The sequence below is a fragment of the Heptranchias perlo genome, chromosome 15 (assembly GCF_035084215.1).
Source record: "Heptranchias perlo isolate sHepPer1 chromosome 15, sHepPer1.hap1, whole genome shotgun sequence".
Taxonomy (NCBI): domain Eukaryota; kingdom Metazoa; phylum Chordata; class Chondrichthyes; order Hexanchiformes; family Hexanchidae; genus Heptranchias; species Heptranchias perlo.
In genome coordinates, this window is record NC_090339.1 from 56,591,796 (window position 1) to 56,613,485 (window position 21,690).

At 44.8% G+C, this 21,690-nt stretch overlaps 1 protein-coding gene across 2 annotated transcripts in view; it reads right to left on the bottom strand.

Annotated features, from left to right (window-relative positions):
- Positions 1-21,690, bottom strand: part of si:zfos-2326c3.2 (mitogen-activated protein kinase kinase kinase kinase 4) — a 255,016-nt gene that overhangs the window by 75,415 nt on the left and 157,911 nt on the right. For both annotated transcript variants that reach the window (XM_067997295.1, XM_067997294.1), the window contains exons 18-21: positions 18,835-18,956; positions 13,596-13,687; positions 9,895-10,043; positions 5,934-6,033 (exon numbers count right to left, since the gene is read on the bottom strand). In XM_067997295.1, the coding sequence (XP_067853396.1) occupies positions 5,934-6,033; positions 9,895-10,043; positions 13,596-13,687; positions 18,835-18,956 (463 nt within the window). The remainder of the gene's footprint in view (positions 1-5,933; positions 6,034-9,894; positions 10,044-13,595; positions 13,688-18,834; positions 18,957-21,690) is intronic.

Here is a 21,690-nt window from a genome sequence, read left to right on the forward strand (position 1 = left end):
CCCCCCCGGTCTTCCCCTCTCCCCCCCACCCCCCGGTCTTCCCCTCTCCCCCCACCCCCGGTCTTCCCCTCTCCCCCCACCCCCGGTCTTCCCCTCTCCCCCCACCCCCCGGTCTTCCCCACCCCCGCCCTCCCCTCTCCCCCCACCCCCCCGCCCCGGTCTTCCGTTCCAGCGCCGGATGACATCTGGCTCTCTCTCTTTCCCGCCCCCCCCACCTCGCTTAGCAGCTCCTGTCAATCAAGCTGGCTGCCAGGCGCGAAATGCGGAGAGGACGTTAATCATCATCAATCACTCTGCAATCGCGTCGGAAACGGTACGTTTTGTTCATGCGGGTTTGCCACGCCACCTTCACCCCACTGCTACCAACCCACCACCATTGCAAAATTGAGCCCAAGATCTTTTCTAGATAATTTGAATGGCTGAAAACCTTGGTGGATATCACTGAATTAATAAAAAATATACATAATGAAACTGCCAGGTCTCATTATAATAAACATGGTCCTGTGAGGAGGTGGTGAGCTGGACTTGAGTAAAAGCTCTTATGATATTTAACTGACACTGATGCATTCACGTTGACAAATTCAGATGCTGGCCAGACTCAAAGTTCTTACCAGCATTCTTCTGCACAGCTTCGTAACAAGAGTATTTCAAGGTAAATGGGAGACGGGACTCAAAGAATACATTTCACTGCTCTTATTTAAATTAAGTTGATTTGGTGTAGCAAACAGATTCCGCCTCTTTGGCTCAGTTATTGAGCGAACTGAACGTGGTAATCCAATCCAAACAATTTTGTTTTGGATATTGTAGGTGGTGTGACAAAATGGTTGTACACACGGACAGATGTATCACGGCTTTTACTGGGTTGTAGTTCCCATGTCACTGATTCCCCGTGGATTCATGTACGGTTCAGCAGCTGCAGTTCATGATTTCATACAATCTTACAGCACAGAAGGAGGCCATTCGGCCCACCGTCCCTGTGCCGGCTCTTTGAAAGAGCTATCCAGTTAGTCCCACTCCCCTGCTCTTTTCCTGTAGCCTCGCAATTTTTTTCCTTTTCAAGTATATATTCAATTCCCTCTTGAAAGTTTTCAATTGAATCTGCTTCCACCGCCCTTTCAGGCAGTGCATTCCAGATCATAGCAACTCGGTCGGTGTGCCAAATTTTATCTTGAACTTTTTTCAGTGCTCTTTGCAATTCAAGGCTGAACGGAAAGGAATAACTTTCTTCAGGTTTAAAGGTAACATTATATAGAGCCATAGTTCAGCCTCTGCTCACAGAACTCCCATCTTCAATGATGAGGATGGAGCAGGCTGCCTCAAACCAATTGTCTTGTGGTGACATTGTCAGGTAAAGGAGTGTCTCTAAATTAAATACTCAAACTGATATGAAACACTGACACTTACTGAAGTAAGGGAGCTCTGTAACTGCTCATATTGTGTCATTGCCAGTTCGATATTTGATTTTATAATGTCATACAGTGGACTTTGGGCCATTTCTTAAATATCCACTCCTTCCACCATGGCAGCAGTGTGTACAATCTACAGGATGCACTGCAGCAACTCACCAAGGCTTCTTCGGCAGCACCTCCCAAACCCACGATCTCTACCACCTAGAAGGACAAGGGGCAGCAGGTGCATGGGAACACCACCACCTGCACGTTTCCCCTCCAAGTCACACACCATCCTGACTTGGAAATATATCGCCGTTCCTTCATCATCACTGGGTCAAAATCCTGGAACTCCCTACCTAACAGCACTGTGGGAGAACCTTCACCACACGGACTGCAGAGGTTTAAGGCAGCAGCTCACCGCCACCCTCTCAAAGGGCAATTAGGGATGGGCAATAAATGCCTGCCTTGCCAGCGACGCCCACACCCAGAATGAAGTTTTAAAAATGTCTTCCCCAGACTTCCATTTGATGCTCAAATTTCTTTCAAAATCCACACCTCAGCTCCATATCCCAGAACTCTATTATTTTACTTAAATCTATTTAAAGTAAGTCCTTTCTCCGTCCTTTCAGATTTTATGACCCTTCGCTTCTAATGTCTGCATTTCGAATGTTAAAAGGTGAGCTGTAAACATTGCCTGTATTTCTCTATCTCAACTTTCACAGCACCTGGTCTTTACCTCAAAATGCAGAAGGCCTGTCACTTACACACTTCCCGTAAAAAAAAACAGGATTAATGGCTTATTTATGTTGCAGTATAGCTTCCTGAAACAGTTCTACAATACTTGCTGTAACTTCAGTTGCTGTGTAAACCTCCCCATATATATATATATATATCGCAGATTACTTTCTACAGCAGCGAGATCCATATTGAAGCAACTGTGCCCATCTAGGTGTTTCAAGGTACTTCTACTTTAGTCCCAGGCTTTGGGAGAGTGACACCTCATCTACCTCAGTTCGAGCAGTGTGTTGTGCCTCCACTAGGCTGGCCAACCCTTCAGGTTTGTCCTGGAGTCTCCAAGAATTGAAGATTAATCTCTAGGACACTGCTGCGGGGCAAAACCCGAGAGAAAAGTAATCAGAGAGTTAAAAAAAAACTGTTTTTTTGACGAGTTGGGTGACCTGTGAGGAGGATATTAACGGGCTTCAGGAGAACATAGACAGACTGGTGAAATGGGCAGACACACGGCAGATAAAATTTAATGCAGAGAAGTGTGAAGTGATTCATTTTGGTAGGAAGAATGAGGAGAGGCAATATAAACTAAATGGTACAATTTTAAAGGGGGTGCAGGAACAGAGAGACCTGAAGATGTATGTGCACACAAGTCTTTGAAGGTGGCAGGACAGGCCGAGAAGGCTGTTAAAAAGACATACCGGATCTTTGATTTTATAAATAGAGGCATAGAGTGCAAAAGCAAGGAAGTTATGTTAAACCTTTGTAAAACATTGGTTTGGCCCTAGCTGGAGTATTGTGTCCAATTCTGGGCACCATACTTTAGGAAGGATGTCAAGGCCTTAGAGAGGGTGCAGAGGCAATTTACTAGAATGGTACCAGGGATGAAAGACTTCAGTTTCGTGGAGAGACTGGAGAAACTAGGGTTGTTCTCCTTTAGCAGAGAAGGTTAAGGAGAGATTTGATAGAGGTGTTCAAAATCATGAAAGGTTTTGATAGAGTAAATGAGGAGAAACTTTTTTCAATGGCAGAAGGGTCGATAACCAGAGAACACAGATTTAAGGTAATTGGCAAACCAGAGGTGACATGAGGAAAAATATTTTCAAGCAGCAAGTTGTTATGATCTGAAATGCACTGCCTGAAAGGGCGGTGGAAGCAGATTCAATAATAACTCAAAAAGGACTTGGATAAATACTTGAAGGGGAAAATTTTGTAGAGCTATGGGGAAAGGGCTGCGGATTGGGTCTAATTGGATGGCTCTTTCAAACAGCCAGCACAGGCACGATGGGCTGAAAGGCCTCATTCTGTGCTGTCTGATTCTATGACTCTATGAATGGCGGGAGTGTGGGGTGGGAGAGTTAAAGGCAGGGTGGTCATAAAATGAAACCTCCAGGAATACATGCAACCAAAGTTGGCAACTCAAGCCTCCACTTGATTCACCCAATTGGAGGCTCGTTTGGAAAATGGAGACCTGGGGCTCAATTTTGAAATGGTGGCAGGTTGGCAACGGGGTGGGGGGCAGAAGTTGTACGTGGCAGGCGCCGAATAAAAAAAAACGTAAATTTTCCGATTCGTTCGTGATGTAATTGATGGCGATTAAAGTTCTTTTTGGGTTTCGCGCCCGGCAGCCAGGCTGATTGACAGGTTGGCTGCCGACAGGAGCTGCAACGGCGAGGTGGGGGGGGGGGAAAGAGAGAGAGCGAGAGATGTCATCCGGCACTGGAACAGAGAATGGAGGAAGCTGAAGAATGGGGGGGGGGGTAGAAGGGAAGATCGGGGGGGGGGGGGGGGAGGAGAGAGTGGAAGATCGGGGGGGGAAGGAGAGACGGGAAGATCTGGGGGGGAGAGAGAGGGGTAGATCGGGGGGGAGAGAGAGGGGTAGATCGGGGGGGGGAGAGAGAGGGGAAGATCGGGGGGGGAGAGAGGGGAAGATCGGGGGGGGGGGGAGAGAGGGGAAGATCGGGGGGGGGACAGAGAGGGGATGATCGGGGGGGGACAGAGGGGGGAAGATCGGGGGGGGACAGAGAGGGGAAGATCGGGGGGGGACAGAGAGGGGAAGATTGGGGGGGGGACAGAGAGGGGAAGATCGGGGGGGACAGAGAGGGGAAGATCGGGGGGGGACAGAGAGGGGAAGATCGGGGGGGGACAGAGAGGGGAAGATCGGGGGGGACCGAGAGGGGAAGATCGGGGGGGGACAGAGAGGGGAAGATCGGGGGGGACAGAGAGGGGAAGATCGGGGGGGACAGAGAGGGGAAGATCGGGGGGGACAGAGAGGGGAAGATCGGGGGGGACAGAGAGGGGAAGATCGGGGGGGACAGAGAGGGGAAGATCGGGGGGACAGAGAGGGGAAGATCGGGGGGGACAGAGAGGGGAAGATCGGGGGGGACAGAGAGGGGAAGATCGGGGGGGGGGGACAGAGAGGGGAAGATCGGGGGGGGGGACAGAGAGGGGAAGATCGGGGGGGGGGACAGAGAGGGGAAGATCGGGGGGGGGGGACAGAGAGGGGAAGATCGGGGGGGGGGACAGAGAGGGGAAGATCGGGGGGGGAGAGAGAGGGGAAGATCGGGGGGGGGGGGGAGAGGGGAAAATCGGGGGGGGAGAGGGGAAGATCGGGGGGAGAGAGAGAGGGGAAGATCCGGGGAGGGACAACGGCGTGGGAGAGGGACATTGGAGGGAGGGAGGGGGAGATCGGACATCGGAGCACGGTGGGATGGTAGGTTTATTTTGTTTTTTTAAACTTTGCGCAATGGATTTTTATTTAACTTATGGTTTTACTAGGTGTGAATCGGAAGCCATGGGAAAGCCGCCCAGGTAAGTTTAAAATAGTTTCAACTATCTACTGCGTCAGAAATAAAGTGTCTGAAGTACCTCAATGAGGTACATTTGATTCTTTAACTATCGCCCCGCTGGCTTTAATTGCCGGCGGGACTTGTGGATTCACGAAGCGCCCGCGCACACACTAGCGCACCTGTGGTAACCCCGGAAGTCGGCCGGTTGGAGCCGGCTTCCTAACCCGCTCGGGATTTGCGCCATTTTCGCAGCCCTCCCCCCCCCCCCGCAATTTGATTTTAAAATTGAGCCCCCGGTCTTCTGAGCGTGCACACTTGTTCTAAATTGGTTTCCTCTGACGTTCGTATTGAAGTACGCCAACAAGGTAGGGTTGCCAACTCTGGCTGGACATATTCCTGGAGGTTTCATCACATGACCTCTCGCCACCAACCACCCCGCCCAAACAGCCTTTTTTTCCCCCAATCTCCAATACTGATTTAAGTAATGAACAAAAGTATCGAAGAAACTGAAAAAAAAAACACCATTTGTTTGAATGATTTTTCTCTCGCGGGTTTGCTCGTAGCAGTGTCCGGGAGATTAACCTTTAATTCCTGGAGACTCCAGGGCAATCCTGGAGGGGTTGGTAACTCTACAGTGAGGCAGAATAGGGGGAGCTGTTCTCTGCATCGCGTCAGCTTATCTGCTCGGCTTCTTGACTGTGACACAAAATGGAGAAGCGTTACAGTCACCAGCACCGGCATTCTTAACCCTGATGTGTGTAGATTCACCAAAAATATAAAATTAAATATCTGTGTTAAGTAGCGAGAAAAAAAAGTATAAAACAAAAACGCAGACACAAAAATACTGTGTTCGTTAATTCCTGTCAGTGAGAAGCCTGTGGGGTTTTGTTGATCACACTGCCACCGTGTGGCAGTGGCCGTATTGCAGTTGCAATTTGTCTGATCAGACAAGTCGCTTTGAAGAGGCCACTTCAGCAAGCTATTATTTTCCCTTCCAATGTGGAGAGGGAGATAAAGACAATACCTTTTCTTCATTTAAGGTGCTGTGTGGCTGCAGTTCGATGCCACCTGGAATATTTGCGCTGGTACATTCTGTGTCTCCGTTACTTAGATTGGCTGGTTGCCTGCGAAAATAAAAAGTATAAAGTACTCTTAAAATAAGCTGCAGGAAGTTGCAGTCTCCCCTCGGTGAGACACCGACCGGGCAGAGAGTCAGCCGTGACGGCAGTCAATCTATGCTTGCTAGTTTTAATGTTCACCGTGCAAGGTCAAGGTGCAAAGGAACAGGTCATGGAACAGGCAGATCTGCTTGAACTTTACCAGGAGGGATCAGCTGAGGTGGTGCTTGCTCCTTGCTGTCAACACACAAAACTTCCTGTGGAGTTAGTCGTTGGTGAGCAGAATGCTTTGCCACAGAGACCACTGCGTCTTTTAAGGGAAGATTGGATGAATATTTGAAGCAGGGGAAGGTACAGGACGAAGGGGATAGCATGGGGCAAAGAGCCTGCACAGACACAATGGGCCAAATGGCCTCCTTCTGTGCTACAAACTCCCTACCTAACAGCATTGTGGGAGAACCTTCACCGCACTGGCTGCGGTGGTTCAAGAAGGCGGCTCACCATCACCTTCTCAAGGGAAATGAGGGATGGGGCAATAAGTGATGGCCTTGCCAGCGGTGCCCACATCCCATGAATGAATAAAACATTTTTTAGAATCATTGAATCTTATAGCACAGAAGGAGGCCATTCGGCCCATCGTGCCTGTGCCGGCTCTTTGAAAGAGCGATCCAATTAGTCCCACTCCCCTGCTCTTTCCCCATAGCCCTGGAAATTTTTCCGTTTCGAGCATACATCCAATTCCCTTTTGAAAATCACTAATCTGCTTCCACCACCCTTTCAGGCAGCGCATTCCAGTTCATAACAACTCGCTGCGTTAAAGAATTTCTCCTCACCTCCCCCCGATTCTATGTTAATATAACAGCGCATCATTTTACGTGCTTACAAACTCTTTTGTTTCCCATATTGTAAGTCCAGTAAGGTGAGAGACGCAGCGAGTGGGAAATTTGACAGGTTCTCCATTTTGGCGCCCTCTGTTAGCAAGGAGCTGTGCAAACTCAGGAATAGTGCAAGTTAGAGGCAGAGTAATGCTTGTCCTGCTCCGCCCCAGGAACGTGCTTGAGCATTAACCCCGCGTCCCCCCATATGTTTCTGTGATGTGGAGATGCCGGTGATGGACTGGGGTTGACAATTGTAAACAATTTTACAACACCAAGTTATAGTCCGACAAATTTATTTTAAATTCCACAAGCTTTCGGAGGCTTCCTCCTTCGTCAGGTGAACGGTGTGGAAATGAGATTTTCGAGATTACTCATGTTTCTGAACAGTAGTGGCATTTCCCTTTCCTGCACCAGCTGCCCTTACAATCTCTATAAGTACCCAATCACTGCTGGATTATCAGCTGCTTTGTGCTGTAAACTTACCGCCTTCTACAGCCTCGAGAGAGAGAGAGAAATCTCAACACCAGTTTGTTCAGAGATTCAAACCTCTGCTCCAGGTGTGAAGGCAGAGTGTTTCAATTCTTAAGACCTTTTTAAGGCATTTGTCATATCTCCTCCACCAGCTATTCACTGAATCATACCAAGGAGGGCATTCGGCCCATCGTGCCTGTGCCAGCCATTGATGTGAAAGTACCTTAGACTTCACGGCCACATGCCCTTGCAGTTGCAAGTGAATTAGCGCGAGTGCATGAAAAGGGGGACACAGCAGGGGGTGTAAGTGCAAAAGGGAAGGGCCTGCTGATCTCCCCTTCCTCAAGTGCCATCTTATACTGCCACATGTTGCTCCATGTTGAAGCCCAGCGAGACCTTCCCTATGAAGATAGGAGAGTCGGAGAATTATGTGAGCGACTCCGTGAGAGAAATCATAGGGCCGTTTAAAAAAAAATGGTGCGTTTTTCCCATTTTCTTTGAACGCTTCTGTTTATGAGTTTAAAAAAAGATTAGACATGGGCGGGGCAGTTAGAAGACGGAGATCATGTGATGAAACCTCCAGGAATACGTCGAAGCAGAGTTGGCAACACTATTGCGCCCCCCTCACCCTCTTCCCCAAACTGTTTACTGAAAACTAATTTCAAATCATAGATATGTCCACTTTTACAGACAGAAAGTGCCTCGCAGCTTCCAAAACACACAGGCAAATAACATTTGCTGTCAAATTATTTTCCATCTTAAGATAAATATTAGAACTATAGTGAAGGAGGAGCTGAACAAGCAAAATGCCTCCCCTTTCACACACCATTCCCCACAAGAAGTGTCATTTGTTTACTTTGTCTGCACTGCAGTTCTCAAAGAGTTAATCGGGACAGCGATTTCTCGGAAAGTGCAATTACGTTCTTGGCTGTGGAGAAAGCTCAAGTTTAAAGGGTTTTTTTTTGGTTTTAATAAAATCGGCCCTTAAAGCCAACATTGGAGTCTCCGCTGGGAATCAGCAAATCTCCGAGCAGAGGGGACTTGTTAAGCATTTACGTGGAAGTACATGTAAAAAAAAACGACAGTAAAATTTAGATCCACCTCATTAAACTTACTTAGTGGGGGGAAAAGAATAATCTGATGTAAAATTGAACCTAATGGGAACTGTAATTTTTTTTTCCTGCTAAAGGTCACTGTAACTCTCACTAATGGTCATAAACTGCAATATCCAACTAATAATACAGCAGTAAAACTGAGATAACGTTTTTTTATCCCACACAGAGCACTAGAGCTTAATTATCCAGGGGCTGCCAAAGCCTAAAGGTACAACCTGCGCTTCGATTCTGAACTGCTAATGTGCCGCTGGGCATCAGCGCTGGAAATTGTCATAATTAAGTTGTGTGGTTTGCAGCCTAGGCTCATTATGTCCCTCTATCCTCCCACATGACTGTCTGCATGGCGTATGTTTAATTCAGACTTGGAGGGGGGGGAAATCTTAGGTCCAAATTGTACGTTTTTATTTCTGAAATCTATTGATGAAACTTTAACAAACGGGCTCCTTCGAAGGGCTTGGTTGATAAAGTCCTGCAGGCCTTAGGGACGGGGCAATAAATGCTGGCCTCGCCAGCGACGCCCAAATCCCATGAACGAATAAAAAAAAAAGGCCCGCGGTCCCGATTCCTGTTGAGTTCGGCAACCTTAGGTGGGGCTGCAATGGGGCTACAATTTGCCTCAGTATCTCCTGGTCTAGGAGGGGGCCAGGGGTCACTAACCAGTGATCCCTATGTGGATCATAGAAACATAGAAGCACAGAAGGAGGCCTTTCGGCCCATTGTGCCTGTGCCGGCTCCTTTGAAAGAGCTATCCAATTAGTCCCACTCCTCCTGCTCTTTCCCCATAGAAGGGCAAGTTTTTCTTGTCAGGTGAGGACAGGATTAAGTGTTGTCGTGATGTCCCCCCCATAGTTGAGTAGCCTGTCAGCACTCAGCGCCTAGGCTCATACATGAATGATTGTCCTCCAGTACTTTACTCAAGCAATCAGTACCCATAGAATCATACTCTAGTACAAGTGAGGCATGGGGGGGGCGGGGGAAGATGGAAGGAAAAGGGGGGAGAAAAATGAATGAAAATAAAAAATAAAAACGGGTTCCTGTTAAGATTGGGATTGGACATCCATCGACCCCATTGCAAAAAACATTGAAAATGGTCACAAGTTAATTTAACAGTGTGTGAAACCTAAATGTTCTTCCGTTTCAAAATTGGAGTCTGAACATTAAGTACTGTGATTGAAATGTTACAAGCAGATGAACAGACACACTTCACTTGCAGTTAAATCCTCAGTTTAACGTCTCGCTCGAAGGATGTCACCTCTAATAATGCAGCCCTCCCTCAGTACTGAACTGCAGCGACAGCCCAGTTTATGTGTTCAAGTTCTGGAGTTGGGCATAAGCTCACAACCTTTGAACTCAGAGACAAGAGCCAAGCTGACACCTATAAATGTGGAATTAAAGTTACATACCTTGACCCGGCTTGTAAAGACTCTGCTCCGTTATGGCTTAGATCATCATCTTCATCGGTACTGCCAATTTCATCACTTGATGAGGAGTAATCTGTTGCTTTCACAAAAGGACCACTGCCAACTTTTCCTCTGGCTGATGTAATCACATCCTATTAATTAAGAAATACATCACGTCAGCTCACAACTGAAAGGAGTTCATTAACTCATTGCAGGCCCACAGTCTTGTCCTGTATGGTAAGAAGCAGCTCGCTCTCAACGTCATCCACTTGTAAACCCAGATGCCCTCAAAACCAGCCTCTGTGCCGTTTATCCACCCACAGAGAATCACTGCCTTTGTCTCCTTAATAATAGGACACAGCCCGGCAGGGTGGTCCGTACCCCTGGGGTCTATCTGCCTTTCTTCTGCCACATTCCTGGGCCATGGGAACCTTCTCCTCTTTGCCAGATTTTCCATGCCTCCCCCCTCCTCTGCTATTGTGCTGTAACCATTTACACCTCCTCTGGACCCATCTTTTCTTACCCAATATGTGAGAAGCCCAACAAGAAAGGAATCACTGCTGGATCTAGTAATGGGAAATGAACCAGAGCAGATGAGAGAAGTAAGCATTGGGGAACATCTAGGAAATAGCGATCATAACATAATAAGGTTTAAAATAATGATTGAGAAAGACATAAGTAAGACAAAGACCAACGTAATAGATTGGAAAAAAAATAACTTTGAGGGATACGAATGGAACCAGAGAAGGTAAACTGGAAAAATAAAATTGACAGACAAAGAGATAGAACAGCAGGGGGAAATATTTAAAAGAGTGATCAATAGAGTTCAGGAGAAATATATTCCTGCAAAAAACAAGAACAAAACAGGCATACTCTAGGTACAGAGACAATAAAAGAGAGGATGACAAAAGGGAATGTGAAGAGGTTAGAAAAGAAGCCAAGAAAACAATTAGTAAAGCAAAGAGGAATTACAAAATTAAATCATCAAAGAAATGGTAAGGTATTCTACAGGCTCATAAATAACAGAAGAAAAATCAGGATAAGGAAAGGGCCACTAAGGGATGCACAAGATAAACTCACAGATAATGACAGTGAAATGGCAGAAATATTGAATCGTTACTTTGCCTCAGTATTTACCAGGGAGACTAACAGGGTGGGTATGACATTACAAGAAGAGATCAAAAAAGACAAAGATATTTAAGATAGAAAGGGGGGAGTTAATTAATAAACTAATAAAACTTAGGGAGGATAAAACCCCTGGTCCGGATGGATTGCATCCGCAAATGTTAAAAGAAGTTAGGGAGGAGATAGCAGAGGCACTATTACATATATATCAAAATTCATTAGAAATGGGAATAGTGCCAGAGGACTGGCGGACAGCTAATGTGATTCCTATATTTAAAAAGGCAGATAGAACAAGTCCAGGGAACTATTGACCAGTTAGCATAACGTCGATGGTAGGAAAGATAATGAAATCTTTATTCAAAGATGTAATAGAAAAATATCTAGAAATTGAAAATATAATAAAGAATAGTCAGCATGGATTTCAGAAGGGAAAGTCATGCTTGACCAACCTTATTGAATTCTTTGAAGAAGTAACAAAAAGAGTAGAAAAGGCTAATGTAGAACATGTAATGCATTTGGATTTTCAAAGGGCCTTCGATAAGATACCGCATTGTAGACCCATAACTAAGGTCAGAGCATGTGGAGTCAGGGGACAAGTAGCAGAATGGACAGCAAACTGGCTACACAACAGAAAACAGAAAGTAAGGGTTAAGGGTAGCTCCTCAGACTGGCATAAGGTGGGAAGTGATGTTCCACAGGGATCAATGCTGAGACCACATTTTGTTCACAATTTACATTAACGATTTGGATTCAGGATTTGGAAGTACAATTTCAAAAATTGCGCATGTCACCAAATTGGTGGTATGGTTAATACAAATGAAGAATGTGTCAAAATGTAACAGGGCATTAATAAATTTGCAGAATGGGTGTGTAATTGGCAAATTAATTTCAATATAGATAAGTGTGAGGTGATGCATTTTGGTAGGAAGAATAAGGAGGCCACATACTGCTTGGATAATAAGAGTCTAAATGGGATAGAGGAGCAGAGGGATCTTGGGGTACAGATACACAAATCACTAAAAGTAGTGACGCAGGTTAATAAGGCCATAACAAAGGCAAATCAAGCACTGGGGTTCATATCTAGAGGGATAGAATTGAAAAGCAGAGAAGTTATGTTAAACTTGTATAGAACCTTGGTTGGACCATACTTGGGGTACTATGCACAGCACTGGTCTCCATATTATAGAAAGCATATAGATGCATTGGAGAGGGTGCAAAAAAGATTCACAAGGATGATACCAGAACTGAGGGGATATACTTATCAGGAAAGGCTGAACAGGCTGGGGCACTCCTCTCTAGAATAGAGAGGGCTGAGGGGTGATCTGATAGAGGTCCCTAAGATAATGAAAGGGTTTGATAGGGTAGACGTAGAGAAAATGTTTCCACTTGTGGGGGAGTCCAAAACCAAAGGTCATAAATATAAAATAGTCGTTAATAAATCCAATAGGGAATTCAGGAGAAACTTCTTTACAAGGGGTAGTTGAGGCAAAAAGCACAGATGCATTTAAGGGGAAGCTCGATAAGTACTTGAGGGAGAAAGGAATAGAAGGGTATCCGGACAGGGTTAGATGAAGTAGGGAGGGAGGATGCTCGTTTGGAGCATAACCGGTGGCATCGACTAGTTGGACCGAATGTCCTGTTTCTGTCCTGTAGTTTTAATGTAACTCGATTTTTTGTTTCTTTATTTGTCTCATTATCACCTTCTTTTGCCTTACACCATCATCACTTTTGTCATTTAATCATTCCTGCCCTCCATCCTATCACAAACCTTCCCTTTTGTTCTTCTGCCCCCTCTCCCACTTTTCCCTGACTCTGTACTTGCTTAAAAGCTGTTCATCTCTAACATCTTCCAGTTCTGATGAAAGGCCATTGACCTGAAACGTTAACTCTCTTTCTCTCTCCAGACCTGCTGAGTGTTTTCCAGCATTTTCTATTTTTATTCCTTGTTAATAGTTCCTGACATTCTAGTCAGGCAACAAAACAAATACAGCACAAGTTCCTTTCAACCATTTACTGAGATGGGCCAACTTTGGGCAGCTGTGTGGTACAATCTGTGGCACTAATGGGCTGTGCCACCTAATGTGTAAGGATGCAGATTTATCCATCCATTTCTCCAGTATATGCATAATGAGTATCTATTACTGCCAAGGGAACAGTGGCAATCTGCTTTTAGACACGGGGAGATAATAAAACAACACATTTGGGTTAATTGAAATTTTCAAGACAGACATCGATAGATTTTTGTTGGGTAAGGGTACCAAGGGGTGTGGGGCAAAGGCGGGAAAATGGAGTTGAGGTACAGATCGGCCATTATCTAACTGAATGGCGGAACAGGCTCAAGGGGCTGAATGGCCTACTCCTGTTCCTATGCCAATCTAACAATGGTAGATAGCAGAGATATGTAGAAATCCACAGAATAAACTTTGAGGAGAAGGTACAAGATATTGACTTTTTTTTGTTTGAAAAATACCAGATTTAAATGTTTTTTGTGGTTTGACACTGAACAATGCACAAGAGCTGACAAGATCAGAAGGAATACATATGTTTCTGTGTTAAGTGCCTCCACAAAGGTGACTCACAGCATGACTCCTCGATATTGGGAAACTTCTTTTCTCTTCACATCTCCTGTTGAGTTGCTTGTCACTTTGGGCGGACGAAGTAGAAAAAGGTGCTGGAAATCAAAAAGAAAAGAGTCAACGGCAGAAATCCATGCAGAGTTTCAGCAAGTCTAACGTGGGGAAGTTGCCAACTCTACTCCTTCTAATACAATCAAGAGCAGAAATGAAAGTCTAGTGACTTGAACCTGTACAATTTGGTCAGGCTGGTTGATATTTGTATTTGATCTGGTTTCAAAATATAAACAAACAGTCAACAAACACAAAATATGCAAGAATACTTCAATAAACTAAACTTTAATGGGGTCAGCTCCATTGATTCACAAAACTCCAGGATTGTATATGAAAATAAATGGAATGGTAATTTAATTAATTTCAGTCTCTGACATGGAGCTATCAGGACTATTGTCTCAGAATCTTGTGAAAATGACAGTCATCCTGCTGTGCAGATTGCTGGGGACCAGAGCAATTGAACTCAATGGCAACAAATTAAAGGTTTTGCAGCAAAGTCACCACATCAAATAAAACATGTAACCATGGAAACCAGGCTAACCAGGGATTCAACAGGATTCCTTTAAAATCAGTTACAAAGAATTACGATTAACTTTTGATATTTTTCCCCCTCCATTTTTGTTTAGTCTTTGGAACATTTTGTTCCATCAGTGAGCGTTTTGGGAGAACCGTCTTAAAAAATGTTGGGCCTGACAGTACGAGTTCACTGAATTAATTGTTTTGCTCAGGCACATTGGATTAATAACTGGGGCCCTGAAATTCGAGCTTGAGACACCAAAGTGCAAATGCTTAATAAATGTTTATTTGAGATTCTTCTCTCTGCTATTCTACGGAGGCCTTAACCCGTTCATTTTAAATAGGTTAAGGCCTCCATTGAAGAATGGAGATGGTGGAAAGAGTTCAGCTAGAACTTGTATGCTAGTATCCCACATGATACAGGACCTGCGTCTCTGCCGGTATCATATAAGTTCCCTCATTACACAGTCCCCACCGCTTGGTGTTAGCATGATTAGCCCGCTATGAGTGTTGGACGGTGAATCATCCTTAAGAGGCACTAAGACCATTTTTGCTAACGGAAAACTGAGAGCAGTGAACGGGGCTCACACACTTATAGCCAGGCACCACTCCACGCCCGTTATAGTCTGTGCCGCCATATTTAAGCTGCACCCCACAGTTCCCCAGTGAGTAGAAGACATTTCACAGGTTTGTTTGGCCACAGGAGTATCACTGAAGGTGAGATTCTCTCCAACATGAGCGAGCACTGCCCTGTGTTTGACCACGTCCCTCCAGAACTGATCACTCTGATCATCCGTAACATCAGGGGAAACGCCCCCTCCTACATCTACCGGCTGATGAGTGAACTCTATAACCACCCTGATGTAATAAAACCCACTGAGACCCCAAAAAAAGACACAGAATGATCCAGGGAGGGATTTAAATACGAATACGTTAACAAGGTGCGAAAAGCTCATTGAATCGTTCAAAATAGTCGGATGGATGCATTTAAGAGGAAGTTAGATAAGTACATGAGGGAGAAAGGAATAGAAGGATATGCTGACAGGGTGAGATGAAGTAAGGTGGGAGGAGACTCATGTGGAACATATACACCGGCATAGACCAGTTGGGCTGAATGGCCTGTTTCTGTGCTGTAAAATTCGATGTAATTCTATATAATTATCCGATTCATTGTAACTGGCTGATTTTAAAGGAACAGTGATAGTCAGACTCTCCCATTTGGTGTGGTAGATATTTATAAATTGGGGTGACCAAACTCTTTTGATTAAAAGCAATAAAAGTGAACAAATCTTTTTGAGAATTGCAGATGAATGGGAAGATTACAATGTACAATTTATTATAGAAAAGATCAGCTGGAAACATCTGAGATGACACTTTCATTTCACTCAATTCTGTTTTGCTTGTTATGTTTAATAATGCTATATACGTTGATGATTCTGCAGGAACAGAACAAGTCCCACATTCCTTGGAAGGCTGGATGAGGGTCCCCAAGGCTGCAATTAGCAAGCTCACATTCCAGGTTACCAAAATGGGACACAGTTATTTAGCAACCGGGGTTAAACATAGTTCAGCCTGCGTTCTGATAGGGTAACGTGCTGCTGAATATTAAACATCTTGTTATAAATGGATTTCTAGTACACGTCCCTGTGTGTGTACCACAATTCTGGAGGGGTTCACAGAGGAGCTGACCACAACCGCTGTATCCATGATGTTAAATGTAAGTTTAAAAGAGGAATTGTTTGGGACATTGGGTACGGCAGGGCCTTTTAAAAAATAACTTGCACGCACGACTGACATATTGGGGCCATCTTGTTCGCAGCCCCATGCTTTTCAGCAAACTCTGGACAGGCGTAAATTGGGGTGCAATACGATCCGGAGGCCTCAATAGACCAATCCCTGGCTCCTGTCCACGAAATAGTTAGGAAAATGAGCAGAGAGTAAACGAAACACAGCTTTTTGCTCATTGAAAGCTTTGTTGGGACACCAATTATGAACAACTCGAGCAGAATTACGCAGAGAGGGTCACAAGTGAGCAGTGAGTCCCTGAACCTGGCTCAGAACTAGCATGGCTCAGCTGAATGAAGTGCGACATTTGCAAGTATCACTGGAGCTTTGACAGAAGTGAATAGAACAGAGACGTTTTCTGGCACACAGCAAGTGCAGCGACCATTGATGGGGATCTTGCAGTGCCGTAGGGGCATGTTTATTATTTATTTGTTCCCTCGGTAACAGCTTAGTAATCAGTAAAGAAGAAGAGGTAAGGAGGCCCTGCTGTTATATTGGGATTTATTGATTTGCTGAATTGCAGTAATTGTGTTCAGTGCTTTGAGAACACTGTCAAACAGTTTGTAACCTACAAAGGTCATCTGTTGCACACCAGGTGGTCAATAAGTGGAACAACTGCTGCCAAATGACCTTTGCTCTGCTGCTTTCTGCCTGCTTCCCATCGTCGCTGTCTCCATTCACCTCTCCCGGTGGTATACTGGATCTGTTGGGGTGTACTGCTAATCACTGAGGCTATTACTAACCTCCGCTGGACCCCTAGAACAACCTAATGCTGGCTCACGGTCAACTCTCCATGTCTCCTCGGTTCTCCATTTTCCATGGGAAAACCTCTTGTAGTGCCTCCTCTGCCCATCAAACAGCTCCTGGACTCACTTGCCCTCCATACCTCTCCCCAAACCTGGACATTAGTTTGTTGGTGGTCCAAGCTGACTCCACCCTATCTGTAAGTCAACTTCATCCCATCACTTTAACTGTCCTCAAAGGTTCACCCTTCCCTAGCCCTGATCTTGCATCTTTCTCTAGTTTCTCTTCTACGTCCCCCTGTGCTCTCTCTGAGCTCATTTTGTCCATGAGACCCTCCTAAGGCTCTCGCGATTCTATTGCCACTGAACTGCTGACCACCCAACTTCCCTTCCCATGCTAGCTGATATTGTAAACGGTTCCCTCTCCTCAGGTATTGTCCCTCTCCTTTTCAAATCTGCTGTCATCACCCCACTTCATCAAAAAAAAACACCCTTGACCCCTCTGTCCCTGCAAACTACCGCAACCTCCGACCTCCCTTTCCTCTCCAAAGTCCTTAAACGTGTGGTCGCCACCCAAATCCGTGCCCATCTTACCCAAAACTCCACGGTTGAACCTCGAGTCAAGATTCCACCTCTGACACAGCACTGAAATGGTTCTAATCAAAGTCTAATAAATAACATCTTCTGTGACTGAGACCATGGTGCACTATCTTTTCCTCATCATTCGCAACCTCTCTGCAGCCTTTGACACAACTGACCACACCGTCCTCCTCCAACGCCTCTCCTCCGTTGTCCAGCTAAGTGGGACTGCCCTCGCCTATCCAGTTGTAGCCAGAGATTCTCCTGCAATGGCTTCTCTTCCTGCCCCCACACCATTACCTCTGACGTCCCCCCAAGGATTCCCCTCCTATTTCTAACCTACTTGCTGCCCCGAATACACGACTGTAAGGTTCTGGGCTATCAGTAAGCAATGCCGTGGAGTCGCACAATGAGGCCCATGTTCCCAATTCCCTGCGGTGTTGTTTTTAAGCTCAGCTGAGTGATCAGGGTGGAGGGACCCACCAGATATAAGTGAAGCACTTTCCTACAGGGAGATGAGAAAAACCGGAGGATGCCTGGTAGGTTTTGATAAAGAAAATAGCAGCAGTGATCATACTCTGAATGGAAGTAGACTCGGTGCTGCGGGAGAGCAGATTTGGAGGTACAGGTTCACAGGACATTAAAGGCAGCATCTCAGGTTGACCAGGCTATAAAAATGTCCAATGGAATTCTAGGTTTTATATCAAAAAGGTATAGAATATAAAAGCCAAGAGGTAATGATGAGCCTACATAAAACCTTAGTAAGACCTCAGTGAGAGTACTGTGTACAGTATTGGGCTCCACACTATAGGAAGATTATTGAGGCTTTAGAGAGGGTATAATGCAGATTCTCTAAGATGCTGTCCGGTATCAGAAAATACAAACATGAAGAAAGGCTTGAAAAATTGGGCCTTTTTCATTGGAACAATGCAGATTATGATGGAAGTGTTTAAAATTACAAAAGGATGGGACAGGGTGGATAGAAGCAGATTGTTTCCAGTAGTTGAGGAGTCAAGAATGAGGGGCCATAGATACACAATTACATGTAGGAGGTTTAGAACAGAGGGCAGGAAAAGCTTCTTTACACAGAGAGTTGTGTGTAATTGTATGGAGTTCACTTCCAGGGTTAGTGGTTGAAGCAGAAACTATGTCAACAATTCAAGATTAGATTAGATAGGTGGATGAAGGGATAAGGGATGAAGGGATATGGGAACAGGCAGAGTAAACATCAACACAGACTCATTGGGCTGAATATCCTGTATCTGTGTTGTAACTTCTATGTATTTCGATGTAGAGATAAATTCCAGTAGCTCATCAAGGAGTAGCACTACCAAAGGCCTGGGAACTCGGTGCCACACCCTATAACTTCCCTAAAATACTGCACTTTTTAGGGAAGTTATAGGGTGTGGCACCAAGAGAACTTGAAGAAAAACATTCAAAAACTGATGGGAACAACACTGCAAATTCCTCTTTGTTTCAAAACACATGATGCAATGACAAATTAAAAATCTGTGTTTCTTCCTAAAGACGTTTATAGGAACGAACTTATACTGTGGTCACAGACTCACCTGATACTGTCCGAGAACTAGTTCGAATGCTACTCTGTGAATTGTTGCCGGAGGAATTGCCTTTGACTTGCTTGGCTAGTGGGCTCTCCACCCTCTCCCACAGGGGTTGCAATTCAAAGCCACTGAACAGAAACACAAATAATCTACAATCAGTGAACCACGACACAGCAATTCTCAACACTAATACGCAACCACTTCTTTACAGCAAGGAGAGCTAAGCAATCTCGATAAAAGTGACCATTTTGACTCAAAACACAGATCTCAACATTTCATACAGATATGGCAGTATCAGACATCAACTGAACACATTCACATGGAGGTCAATGTTTGAGAAAGAAAGAAAGACTTGTATTTATACAGTGCCCTTCATGACCTCAGGACGTCCCAAAGTGCTTTCCAGCCAATGTGAAGCTTTACAGAAGGTGAAGCAGGACAGAAAAAGTGGAGAAAGAAACAGGAGTTTGTTTAAAATTCACACCCTGAGGGGGGGGGGGAGAGGTAGCCAGTTTTATTGACAGGCTTACTGGTGAACTACTAACAGGGGCAAAACTGTGGCTGATGGAGATCAAGGTGGGGAAGAGCGAAGTCATCCACTCTGGACTTAAGAAAGATCGATCAGAGTATTTTCTAAATGGTGAGAAGATAGGAACTGTGTATGAGTGGACAGAGTTAGGGAGTCCATGTACAGAGATCACTAAAAACTAGTGGACAGGTACAAAAAATAATTTAAAAGGCTAATGGAATGTTGGCCTTCAACTCGAGGGGGATTGGAATACAAAGGGGTGGAAGTTATACCACAACATTACAGAGCTCTGGTTAGACTCCATCTGGAATACTGCATTCAGCTCTGGGCACCGTCCCTCAGGAGGGATATATTGACCATGGAGTAGGTGCAGCGCAGATTCACCAGAATTGTACCAGGGCTAAAAGGGTTAAATTATGAGGACAGATTGCATAGGCTAGGCTTGTATTCCCTCAAGCATAGAAGATTAAGGGGTGATATAATTGAATTGTTTAAGGTGATTTAAGGATTTGATACGGTAGACAGAGAGAAACGATTTCCTCTGGTGGACGAGTCCATAACCTTAAAATTAGAGCCAGGCCATTCAGGGGTGATGTCAGAAAGCACTTCTTAACACAAGGGGTAGTGGAAATCTGGAACTCTCTCCCCCAAAAAGCTGTTGAGGCTAGGGGGTCAAATGAAAATTTCAAAACTGAGATAGGTAGATTTTTGACAGGCAAGGATATTAAGGGCTACGGAACCAAGGCAGGTAGATGGAGGATGGAGTTAAGATACAGATCAACCATGATCTAATTGAATTGCAGAATAGGCTTGAGGGGCTGAATGGCCTTCTCCTGTTCTTATGTTCCAGTGTCACAGCCCTCTCTTTGGCTGGGAACACTCAGAGTGAAAGGACAATGGGGCAGTGAGGTTTTGAGCAAAGGACTGCAGGACTATCTGTGGCTCAGAACTCGAAGTTAAAAATACAGGAAGTCAGGCTTTGCAGTTAGAAGTTGTCTAGAAAGAAGGCATTGCCAAAAACAAGTGAGCCAGTCCACAAAAGGGAGAGGACATGTGGTTTATTACTTTTTCCAGTTTTCAAGGAGAGATGTGATTGATTTTAAGTAAGTGGAATTTGCTTGGGCTCTTACTTTGAATGTTCACTTGCTGCCTGTGAAATAAAGTAGCCAAACAATTTCATTCTGGCCTTGTCTCATCAAATGTTTCTCAGTCTGTCTTCGAAGTGCATGCGAGTCCAAATCACAGGTTATGCTATTGTGTAATTAAATGTTGGGCAGTATGACTTTACTCCTGAATGCAAGATTGGACCACTTAAGGGAGTGACCATCACTGCTGTACCCAAGAGAACATTCGAGGTAAACCTGAAATTTGTAACAATTGAATAGGTCAAGCCTCAGGGTGATAGAGATATGGACTAGGACCTTGACAGTGATTGGGGGAGAGGCATTGGTGGAGATGGGCAGCATGCAATTCCAACCCATCCCTCAAAAGTGAGAGAAACATTCCCAAAAAGCATTGGATAATAGACTAATATCGAACAAAAATAGTAAATATTTGTTTAAAAAACTTTGCTCCCAGGATGTGTGGCAAGACCACATTTATTGCCTGTCCCTCGTTGCCCTGAGGGCATTAAGAGTCAACTTAGTGACTTGGGGTCACAAGTAAGCCAGACTGGGTAGGGGTGTCCCCAAAGAGCATTAGGGTTTTTAGAACAATCTGGTAGCTTCCATGGTTATTGTATCTATTACCAGCTTGCGAATCACCAGATTTAATTAATTTGAACTCATAATTCGAGTATGATTTTAGTAATGGCCTTACTAGTCCAGTACCATAACCAATAGGTTACTGCTTTCATACTTGTGATCCGTCATTTTCTTTGACGCTGACTTGCAGCATTGGTTTTGTATGTTACATTCAGGCCAAATGTGAAAGAAAATCTCCTGTGGTGTTTAGTACTATTGACGGTGACAGTTTAATACCTGCCAGGGTAACAGTAATGAACGTGCCAACATGAGCTTTCACACTGTGGGACTTGAGCTGGGAGTGTTTGCAAACTCACGACTCTGCAGTTTACTGCTGCTTTCAGCAATCTACTGGATGGCTGGCAATTTTTTTCCACAAATAAAAGTTAGTGCTTTTAAAAAAATGAGTAATACAGGACTGCATTATTATAGCTAAAAATTGTCTTTTAGTTGTTCCACTTTTAACTTCCATGATTCACCACTAATTTTATAAATTAACATTCTCTTAATTCAAGATTCTCTCTCCCCCCCAAAAAAATACACAAATTACTAACTGCAATTGTCAAAATAATGTTTGCTATTTAGGTGTTA